Source organism: Micrasema longulum, unplaced genomic scaffold (genome assembly GCF_059751315.1).
Source record: "Micrasema longulum isolate JH-2025_06_02 unplaced genomic scaffold, ASM5975131v1 h1tg000222l, whole genome shotgun sequence".
Taxonomy (NCBI): domain Eukaryota; kingdom Metazoa; phylum Arthropoda; class Insecta; order Trichoptera; family Brachycentridae; genus Micrasema; species Micrasema longulum.
In genome coordinates, this window is record NW_028277427.1 from 1,481,266 (window position 1) to 1,493,318 (window position 12,053).

The 12,053-nt window shown below is 32.6% G+C and overlaps 2 protein-coding genes across 7 annotated transcripts in view; one reads left to right on the plus strand and one right to left on the minus strand.

The window, feature by feature from the left end:
* LOC148283572 (DNA oxidative demethylase ALKBH2-like) overlaps positions 1–12,053 on the minus strand; it is a 232,741-nt gene that overhangs the window by 195,968 nt on the left and 24,720 nt on the right. The gene's annotated exons all lie outside the window — the stretch shown is intronic.
* The window catches only part of LOC148283574 (uncharacterized), a 184,788-nt gene that overhangs the window by 152,577 nt on the left and 20,158 nt on the right, over positions 1–12,053 (plus strand). For all 4 annotated transcript variants that reach the window (XM_088243638.1, XM_088243637.1, XM_088243640.1 and 1 more), the window contains one exon: positions 4,561–4,639. In XM_088243638.1, the coding sequence (XP_088099764.1) occupies positions 4,567–4,639 (73 nt within the window). In that variant the 5' untranslated portion in view covers positions 4,561–4,566. The remainder of the gene's footprint in view (positions 1–4,560; positions 4,640–12,053) is intronic.

Consider the following 12,053-nt stretch of genomic DNA (forward strand, 5'->3'; position numbering starts at 1 on the left):
TCTCTGAGCAAAAGTCGTACGGGTTTTGGATATGACATAATTCATGCTCTGAGAAAAGTGTAAAGTGGTCACTTTAACCAGCCAATGACAGGTCATAAGTCCTGTAAATACCTAGACTTCCATATATCCTTCTCTAAAACATTATTTATCTTTGTTTTACTTTTTTTTCCACTTATTTTTTGTTTACCGAGCGGTTTCGAAACTACAGAAGCCTCTTTATCAAGGCAATTAGTCAATTACACATCGATAAAGCTACAGAAGCTTCTTTATCAAGGTAATTAGTAAATTATATCTTGGTGAAGAAGCTTGTCTAGCTTCAAAACTAGTCTGTTAAAAGAGTAGTTAAAAACAAAATCGTTTTGTTTTAATCTAATATAATGATACTTTGTAACAACTTCTGTATTTGATTTGTATCTGTTTTCACGTATGTTCTTGTATAATTTATTCAAAATAAAGTCAGTAAATTTATTATCACTATACTGTCTAGATATAAATGTTAACCCATAGGTAGAATGGAAAATATAACAAGTAATATGATCATTTATGTGAATCGGCCAATGACAGATTGTAAGGTAAATAAATGCTTAGACTTTGATATTCCTTTCTTAAAGAGGTCCTCCATAAAAAAAACAGCTATGGATCGGAATCAGCTTATTGTTTACATAGGATATTTATTTAGTGTACAAATGTTTCAAATGCAAAAAAAAACTTTCGAATGCGTACGAGTAATTGTTTGTCTTTGAACGATTACTCAAATCAAACATCATTTGAAAATAATTTATTATGCATAATTCTATTTGGGAAATGCATACTTGCTTCGGTATGCGGGTAAAATGACGTAAATTTATCGACGGTAAAAAGGCTAAGTGACTGATGCGCCACTTTGGGCGATATTGAGTTATATATACCATTTTACTCGGAATTTTCAGCTACGTCGTATGAGCCTCCCATGGAGGTCGGACGTAAATTTTGGCGCTTACGTCAAAAACCCTCTTGTATGACGACATAAAATTAACGGATTATATCACACGAAACTTGACATTTTTAAAAAATAATAGTTTTTAAATAGAAAATGTAACCATGTTACGATAAAGTTTTTTTTACACTTTTTAGAATATTCCAAGATTTCTTAATATCTTATCTTCCGATTTTATTTTACCCCTATCCACCCCCTGATGGTGCATAAGCACCGTATCGGACCGATGCGGCGTTAACATGATCGACAATTACCTAAACGCAAGGTGATCAGTCCTGCGCTTCTTGAATCTAGCAGTGGAATATATTTGATGGGATACAGATGACGCAAGATAAAGAGCTCAGGGTGAAGGAGATAAACGCTATATGGGAATGCAAATAGAGGAGGAAATAACAATGGCTAAAGCAATCGGGGTTGTATACCCATATTATTAACTACCTACTCGTCAATAGTAGCTAATAGTAGGTAGTCAATTCTACCTACTCGTTAATACTAAAAGTAATCCACTCATTTGTATAAGTCCTTTGAGGTAATATTATTACTAAAAGTAATTGATAAAAAAAAAATATTTATTCGTATTTGACAATAAGGCTTATAAATCACGACAAACAGTTATTATTTTAGTAATATGAATACGTCTCATGGTGTAGTGGTCAGCGCGTTTGCCTACCATGCAAGAGGTCTCTGGTTCGATTTCCGACATGGTTGATATGAAATATTTATTTAAAGGGGTATTTTCACACCAGAATATTTCAAAGTCCCAGGACTGGTACCTGAAGCGTAAGAATGATCATATTACCTTCATGTAACAAAACTGATCAAGATACACTGCAGTTGGAGTACCAATTCAGTGCCCTATGCACCATTAGGGGCGGAAAGGGGATGATGATGATGAATACGTCAAATAAAAATAATTTTATTCTAAAACATCTATTTTTAATATGTAAGGTTAATTTTCTAAGTATACCGGCTGGATTTTGAGGCAATTATACTCAAAAATATTGAATGCACCATTTGACTTAAACCAAGTATCTTCAAATTGTTTTTTTTTTTGTTGTTTATTTTTCCATACATGTATTTACAATAAACTACCAGACAAAACTGAACAAAAGACTCAGACAAACTTTTCAAAAGATGTAAAAAATATTATTTTGAACAACAGAGTATAAATAAAAAATGTATATATTATTTTATGTAAAATGAATGCAATAATCCGTAAGGGTTTATAAATAAATTTTCAAATAAAAAAATAAATAAAAAAACATAGAATTTTCATTACAAAAATAAATACATCTGAAAATTAAGTTATACCGTAATTTGGAAAAAAATCCTACAAAGACTTCAGCGTCTGAGCGTGGGCCATTCCTTTTTTAATAATTTATAAGTTTATAGTAAATAAATATAGAATGACATAACCATGAAAAGAAAAACAAGATTACAGCACTGCATACATACAGTACTGTTAGTAATGAAATCTTTTTGCTACAAACACCGTAACAATAACTATCGTGCTTAAGAAGTTTTCATCACATTGAGAAGAAATTGTTAGTGGCGTATCAGCAATTATCCATATAATTATTTTAAGGTCAATTTGCCGAATCACAAATGGCTTAGAAAGCTAAGTATTTACAGGTAATACGAGTATATATATTTTAAAAATAGAAAAAAAATGTTATTCTTACCTACATAGTTTTAGAATTGATTTAAAACGAAAAAAAATATGCTCACTTTTCCTAAAAAAAAACATTAACTCTCCTGTAAAATTCATTTTATGGCACATCAGTCATTTGGCCTTTTTACCGTCGATATATAATAATAAAGTAAGTTTAAAAACTGTATCATCAGGTGCTTTGCGTAAATGTTTATTTAAGTATTGATAAAGAGTCAATAGGTAAATAAAACAAGCATTGAATATAGAAACTGTAAACATGATTTTATAACATTAAATGTTTACTAGCAGGCAACAGTCGACTGTTACATGCTAGAAAATTTGGCCTTTAGGGCTTGGTTTATCAGCCTTGCGGGTCTCAGTTGATCGGCCCTTCGGGTCTCTGTTGATTAGTATCTCAGGAACCTCGAATTATCGCCTTTTTGGATCACACAATCTATTTTTTGTTGTACGGAGCAACCTCTCCTGGCTCTTGCTAGAGCATATAGGACATGCTCGACGGATGCACTCCCGGTTCTAACGGACTTGTTCCCTTTGGATCTGGAGGTCCAGCGACGATCCGCGAATTCCTACTTAAAAAGAAAGCGTTATTTATGGCGTCCGTCTACTTCCAACTGAAGGAACATCTCGATCGGATATTTAAAAAAAGTATTGAAATGCCCTTCTTGCTTCTTCTTCTTTCTTTTTTTCCTTCATTCCGTGACCGCTTAAAATCTTTTCGGGTTACCCCCGATCACTGGACTAGGTCATATTATTGAAAAATATTTGTTTTTAATATTGTTGATTCCCTTTCGTACACTGCGGATATCCTAATCAATCTTCTGAACACATTCTGTGGTCGTGTTTCTTTCCCCTCTCTATGATTGCCGAATGGAGCTTCTCGCTACTATCCGTGACTCTGTTATGGGTCCTGTCAGATATACAGATCTGGTGGCTTCCAAAAATAATTTCAAGGCTTTTAAAAAGTTTTGTAATCGTTTCGGCGAATTGATCATCTCCAATCAATTTAATCCCAGTCAGTGATTCACTTTTCCTTTTTCTCAGTCCAATGAAGTGCATATTATGTACTTCTGGATTACTTTCTTTCAGCGCAAAAATGCTAAGGCTACTAGATTACAGAGAGCTCCTTCGGGCAACTTTTCTCGTTCGGCAACGAGAAATTTTTCTGTGTATGGGGGCACCGCCAAGGAGACTTATGTCCTCAGATGCGGTGTGCAGTACGTGGTGGGCAAGCTGTTCGGAACAATCTAAATGTAATAAAGAAGAATCTATTATTCAGAATAATGCTACTAAAACCACACAAAATTTACAGATATAATATTTTATTAAATATCTACGCAAAAAGTTCGATTAGTAAGCGATAAACATTGAATAGCGAAGAATCTGTGATTTAAAATAACAACAGTGCTATCGCCGACTGTTACATGCTAGTAAATTCGGCACTTCGGACCTTATTCGATCAGCCGCGAGCCTTGACGAAGATGCCCTAATGGCCTTATTCATTCGGCCCTACAGGCCTCCGTTGATAGGTTTTTTTTTACGGTCTTATTGTTTTCAAGCTCCAAATAACCAAGTTAAAATACGATTAAATAAATTACTAAACCCACTTATTATGCATTCGGGAAATTAAATGGTTAATATTATGGCTGTTACAGTGTATTAAAATTAGCAATATGGTCAGTTGTAAATTATGATTTGATTACGCCTAACGCCCTGTGCTTTCAATAATCATTTTCATTATGTTATGTTGTAGTGTTTGTATTAAAACATTTATGAACTAAGATTGATTTGAAATAAAATATAAATACAAAAAAAAATACAAAATCATTTACAAAACGTCATTATGATACATCATTCAATATTATTATTTTTTAATTATACTAAATTTATTAATATATTATTAATTTGTTTTCAGGACGCAATGAGAGGGGACGCTCGGCTGGGAGCGGCTTGTGGCCTGCTTCTACTCTCGCTAGTCATATTTTCGCAAGCAGGTAAAATATATATGAAAATATATAATATTTATTAAAAAAAACAGACAATAATTGTTTACAAAAACAGATCCAAAAATAGACGGTTAAATCAACCCTAGTTCTTTGGACCAGTTGGATAAAAATTTATGTTCAATTTTAGGTTTAAAAAATAATCAACAATATTTTGAGTATGTAATAAAAACTAAATAGTAAATTTGATTAAAATATTAATAAAAACGCCTCGGTTAATATATTATTAGAAAAAAAAAAATATTAGTGTTCTAATAATGTACCCACATATTTCAATTTTGGTAACAATTTTCAGCGAGTTGAAAATAACGCACTATTAGAAAATGGAAATCAAGTTGGGGTGGAGGGGGTACGAAGTGGAGTTGAGGCGTTTCTGCCCGCCTATTCCGTTTAGACAACCGTTTGCCTATCATCCTGTGGGCCTTACTTATAAATCGGGTGTAAAGTTAAGCTTGAGAATAGTGGTAGGAAAATTATAGTATAGCAAAAGTACTACTTATAAACTTCGCATAGAGTTTATTTTATTTATTTATTTGACACTTATACAATAAATATACATATAAGGGCGGGCATATTGCCTTAAGGCAATTTCTTCCTACCTACCCAAACCGTGCAGTTTGAGAAAATTATAAATACATGGACATATTGAATCTTACAATTTTATACAAAAATTAAAAGCAAAGATTAACAAAAATAAATATACATATAAAAAAAAAAACACTATACTATGAAGAGAGGAGAGGGGATGGGAAGGAAAGAAGAAAGATAAAGGAACAATTTAAATATATAGATAGTGACATTTCAATCTTGACTTAAATGTAGATAATGAAGGGGCGTCTCTAACATTAGTGGGTAGATTATTCCACAATCGAGCGGCTACTACTGTGAAAGAGGAGGCAAAAAAATTAGAGCGATGACAGGGTATTAAAAGGGTTCTCTCGTTACTAGAACGAAGAGATAGTTCGTGTTGTGAAAGAGGTTGGATGAGCTCTCTCAGATAAACAGGCGAAGTGGGATTATTTAAAATATTGTGAAGAAGTGATAGAATGTGAATGTTTCTTCTATGCTTGATACTGAGCCAGTGTAGTTGCGTGCGATACTCGGTTATGTGGTCAAATTTGCGAAGATTAAAGATATAACGAATACAAATATTCTGCAATCGTTCTAAATCGTTCTAAGTTAAACGCGGTTTAAATCTGGGATAGCGACCATAGAATCTTATACCGGCACATTATTTATTTATTATTTATTCATTTGACGGACTTATGCAGTCCATTCTAACGATGGTAAATACAAATACAGGCACTAATAAAATAAAATACAACTAAATAAAATTAAAGCTTGGACAAAGAAAATAAAAATTACTACCTTAAGACAAGATCCGGTCTATCTTAGTGAATTTTTAAAACTATAAAGACTTACACCAAAAAAGTCCAGATCTTGTCTCGGGTTTACAATACGACACAATCGGGACATTGGTGCATGCACGTCATAGTTTGTGCTGTGTTGATCGAGGAACAGCACATTATTATTTCGCAACCGGCGGATCAAAACATTGAATGCCATTATGTGGTATGACGCTGGAATAAGCTCGTGATTTGTCAGAAGTCATATTTTTCGGTAATCAAAATGGATATTTTTTCAATTTTAAACAATTTCGAAGTCCTGCGTCCTTCTTAGAGTGATTTTTAATAATTTATTTCAATAATATTTTAAATGTTGTAGGTTTGCACGAGTATGTATTTTAATTAATTGTGATTAAAAAAGAAACACGAAAAAACTAAATAAATAAGCTCGTATTTACCTTCTCCTCTTCCCAATTATTTTTTTTCTAACGGTTTTCTCAGTGTTCTACATTACACTGACAGTAGCCTCGATTTGACTTAAAGGTTTGTTTGTTGTTGTTATGAAAGTTACTGCGCACGCGCACATATCAGTGTTGACTGTTTAAAAAAATGAAGCATAAAATAACCAGTGAATAAATATTTTTATCCAGGAAATAAATATTTTTATATGTAACCTTTTTTTGTATCGGTTATAAATAGTTAAGTCGGGTATAGTTATTTCTTAATGTAAACCTGGTATAAGGAAATCTAATAAGTAAGGCCCTGTATAAATAAAATTAAAAGCGCCTTTTCGTTCGTTTTCCACACGTAGCTTACTAAAAATCTTTTTCGGATATTAAAATATATATTGCACACGAATAGTTATTTATTAACGTAGTTAATTGATTACCCTGTCGAGAAGCGAAGCTACTTTGACGTAATTGTTAGAGGTAAACATGTAAAGAAAGTGATTGCGGTTTTGCGATATTACAAAAATAAAGTCTGGTCACTGAACCTTACAGCAAGAGGCCTATTGTATAATTAAATTACTAAAATGCAGACTAATTAGCTTCCGAATTATTTAAACTGGAGTTTGAGTTGAAATAAAACATCTTACTTCAGTATTGTCCATTACTCTGCGAAAACATATACTTGTGTATATTTTATGTACAGCTAAGTGTACATTAGTATATTTTTATTAATTTATTTCAATTATCCAACAACAAAAAATAAACACAAATATTTATTTGATTTGGGTGGGATTCATCTAGCTGAATTGTTTAACATTCATGAAAATAGTTTTCAATTTTTATACTATCAAATTAGTAATTTGTAGGCCACGATAATTCAATCGTTCCATGTCTGCTATCTGGAGTTATATATAATTTTGGATAATTTATAGAGCGCTATTTTTGTGAAAATCACCTAAAGGTTACATAAAATAGACTCAATACTACATTCACATTTTTAACAAAATGTTTGTAGATGTAGCCACCCCACTTGCTCATAGGCTAGTTCAAAGTGTAAGATTTTTTTATTAATAGGTCTACATTCCTGAGAGTGTTACAATAAGGAACTTCAGCCCTACGGGAAATTAGATACAATAAATGTTTTCTTGCCCGCGGAAAAATTAGATCATTAAATTGTACGTCAAAGTTTCCTGAAAATGTACGTAGAAATTAATAAAAAAACATTTTGATAAAAACGAACTACTTTGAACAACGTCACTGGTTCATATGAATCAACCAATGATGCGAGAGTTATGAAAGATTTCTGGTTTGCTTGCCGTGAATGGACCAATGGGAAGAACTGATCGAGAATAAGCGGAAGAGAACCTCTGATTTCACACGCGGAGTGATTCCAGAAATATAAAACTTCAAAAAATCGTAGCGCTGATAATACGATATGTAAAAATTGATTAAAAAAAAAATTGGTTTAGTTTAATAGTCTATTAACAAACAAAAAAATATTTAAAACCACTGAACTTCTTCATTATAGGGCCTTACTTATAAACATGGTACAAAATTACGCCTAGGCATAGTGATGTAATAAGGATGGCATAGTAAAAAAACTTACTTATAAACCTCGCATAAAGTTATATCCAATATAACCATGGAAACTTATTCCACATCTATACCTGCGGCTAACGTGGTATAACACTGAAATAAGCCTGCGATCTGACATTTGTCACATTTTTCAGTAGTAAAATGGATTGCATGTACCTCGAATTCAAACGATTTAGAAAACATGCTGTCTTTTTAGAGATTTTCAAGTGAAATGTCGTTTATGACTGTAAAAATGATCATTAAATTTACATTACATTCAGATAAATTTTATTTAACATTTGTTATATTTTGCAGTATTTATACGTAAAAGGTTTATTAAATGAAAATTTTCATTTAGCTTCACATAGATTAAATAACGAATAATCAAACTATGCATCACATTTAAATGAATTTAAACATACTTTTGATAAAACAAAAAACATAAAAATTTTACATGTAGGACATAAAGGTCAAAAGTTAGACAGATTAGAAATTTTAGAAATAAATAGGATAAAAAATTAATAATAGTGATTGAATTTTAATAAATCAGCAGATAGAATTTAAAAACTCACCCTTATTAGCCCCCTTAGTTAGACCCTGTTCGTTGTAATAAAACAATAAATATATTTCAAATAATATAATATTTTCTTAAAGTACACCGCCGCCAACACATGTTTCAATAATTTGTCTCACTCTGTTCCATTGCAATATTGCGTATTGTATCGTTTTCAACTTATTTTTATATGTACCTACACTTAAGATAATATTTAGTTTTATATAAATTACCCTTACACTGTATAATATTCACCAGTCTGAAGATTAGAGGGTGAAAGCGCTAATTTATCAAAATAAATAAGTGGAAGTGTACCAAGTATTTTTTAAATTAATTACTTATATGGAAATATAAGTTATTACATCATTACAATGGAATTCCATCAAGAATTGTCAATAAATAATTTAAATGAAAAAAGAAAATATATACGTCTAAACATTTATTAATGGACTGTATTGTTTTATATTATTTTAATTCTTCATACTTTCGGGCATCTCAGCAATTATTTTTAGAAGGCAATTAGTTATAAAGACAGACATTATTACTATCAAGGCGATGAAATGAAACATTACATATTACTACGCGTAAGATTAGTTATTATTATTTATTAGTAGCAAATATTTGCACAGGTTTTGCGTGTTTCAACACATCAGGAAATGACGCGCAACTTCCGATTCTTTGATCAGTACCTAATTATTTAGTTCCGTGCTATATGGACGGTTTTTATTAAAATTACTTCGTTTTTTTAATGCTAATTATTATTTTTAATAATAGTGTAATAAATGAATGCAACAATGATTGAATTGAATTGGATAAAAGTTGTGAAATGATAAATGTTCTTTAATGTCAATAAATAACATTAATTAAAGATAAATATATCTATATACATATGTTCTGGCACTTAAAGCGTTGAAGACTGAGTATTATATTACCTTCATGTAACAAAAGTAGTCAAAAACGAGGCGAAACAGTTGTCCGATTTATTATTTTTGTGTCTAAAAATGCGTGAGTAAGAGTTAATGGGGGATTTACATCTTGGTTTGCGATCTCAAAAGGCGTGAAACAGGGATGTGTAATGTCACCATAGTTGTTTAATCTATACATGGACAACTGTATGAAAGAGATAGAATGTATGGGTATTGGAGCAAAAATGGATAATTTTTCAGTAAGCTGCTTGTTGTATGCTGATGATGCAGTTCTGTTAGCAAGCAGCAAGGATGATTTGCAGCAAATAGTTTCTAGAATGTATGATGTATGCCTGGAGAGCGAATTGGCGATGAACGAAAGTAAGTCAAAAGTGATGGTATTTGAAAGGGATGGTGAGGTTACTGACTGCATAATAAATGTAAATAACGAATGTCTCGAGCAAGTAGAAGAATTTGTGTATCTGGGATGCACGTTTTCAAGAGATGGAAGAGTAGAAAAAGATGTTGAAAGAAGAGTGAATGCGGGCAACAAAATGAACGGAGCACTAAGCACAGTAATTTCTAATAAAAATATGTCAATCGAAGCTAAACTGGCAGTGCACAACGGAGTTTTAGTCCCAACACTTATGTATCTGAGTCAAGTATAATTGATAAGATTAAGAAAGGGTCTCTGAGATGGTCACGTAGAACGAATGGACGACGAAAGAATGGTAAAACAAGTATATATGGCGAAAATGAACGGCAACGTGAGACGAGGACGACCAAGAAAGACGTGGCATGATCAGATAAACCAAAATCTTAAGTCTGGTCATGTCAAAAGCAGACAGAACCGAAGGGCATGTATGACAAGATGTATGAATGTGGAAGAAGCTAGGAATGTATGCCAGGATAGACGTGTGTGGCGGTCTATTATCTCTGCCTACCCCTACGGGGAAATGGCGTGATGGTAGTAGTAGTAGTCTAAAAATTAAAAAAAACTGTTATATCGACTCAAATCAGTGTTTGATTTTATTTTTAAAATTATAATACTCGTATAGAGTTCTACAAAATAAACGCCAAGTCAATAAATAAACGTGATCAAGATACGCTGCGGTTAGTGTACGTACCAATGCAGTGCCCTTTTCACCATTAGGTGTGGAAAGGGAATATTATGATGCGATTGTGTATTTATTTTATTTCTTAGTGTCCTTGGCCCAATGTTCTTTATATAGATTATTATATTTCCCCAAATTGTTACACCTGCATACTCTTTTTCTTCATTCTATTTAAATCAACGGGGATTTTATGAGAAAAGATAAATATCGATATATAACAGATATAGATGTATATATTATAATGAAAAGCATTTAAAATTCTAGGCATTTACAGAGCTCATCACCTGCCGTGTTTATTTGTTTTTTTAAATCGTTTTTATGATAAACGCACTCTCTTATTTTAGAATTTCATTTTAGTCACAAATAACCGTGTTAGAAAAATTGAGGTCGTGATACTACTTCGAAACCGTAATCCGTCAATAATTGATGATGATTTCCTGTATAACATTCAAAATTCTATCCATGATTGAACCTCCATCTTCAAACTCCATACTAACACCCATGTTCCGTAAATTATAACCACTCTCTTTCGATTATTTTTTCGTTCAAGCTGTGAATAAAATCTAAATCCACTCAATTAATCCAAACTAACAACTTCCTTTTGAAAGGGACTTTCGATTGTTTGATTGCTCTGAGGACTTCTCTCTCTGAACGTCTCTTGATTGTATGTAGGTACTGGTACTTCCTTATATTATCCTCTACACTCGTAATCTGTAGAATGGTCCCAGTCAAGGCGTGAGCTTTCGTATCAGCCTTATTATCAGCCATGATTGATCAAAATCACATTATAGGTAACAATCATTTTGCCCGTACTAGGATGATAATGATGCTAAGGGGCTCACACGTTATAGATCATGGGTGGCCAAAGCGTGGACCGCGTATTCGTTCCTAGTCGCCCGCCTGTCTTTTTTTATAGGAGTATTTATTTTGTGAAGAAAAATATCCATGTTTGCGGAGATGTGCTGCGTATTTTTTTTATCCACTTTCCTCTGGAAATCTACATTTTCTACAGTAAATGCAATCAAAACAAAGCATCGCTCCCGTTTGACAGATGACTATTTGTGTGCGTTTGACAATGAAGAGCAGGCTTCAAGGGAGGCTAAACTCTACCTTGTGATGTACAACAGAGGTGGACAGACTTTGTGGGATAAGACAGAGTATGGTAAAAAGGAACTGAATCTAAAGAAGAATGCCGAGAGATGGAAGCCAACCTACTTCTGGGGTCAGCGTTGAGAAGAAGAACCGATACTAGTTCATACACTAGAATTGCTTAAAAAACTATATATATTAACACCTAATTACCTTTTCATATCTCACCATTTTTATTCAAGGGTAATTCATGGTCTTCACATTGTGGCTCTACTCGCTACTGACTAGTTGAAGGGTTTTTTCTACAAGACGGTAGGCAGGAAGAAGAGCTATGTGTATTAGTGTGTGTTGAGTATTGCAGTTGGCTGAACTA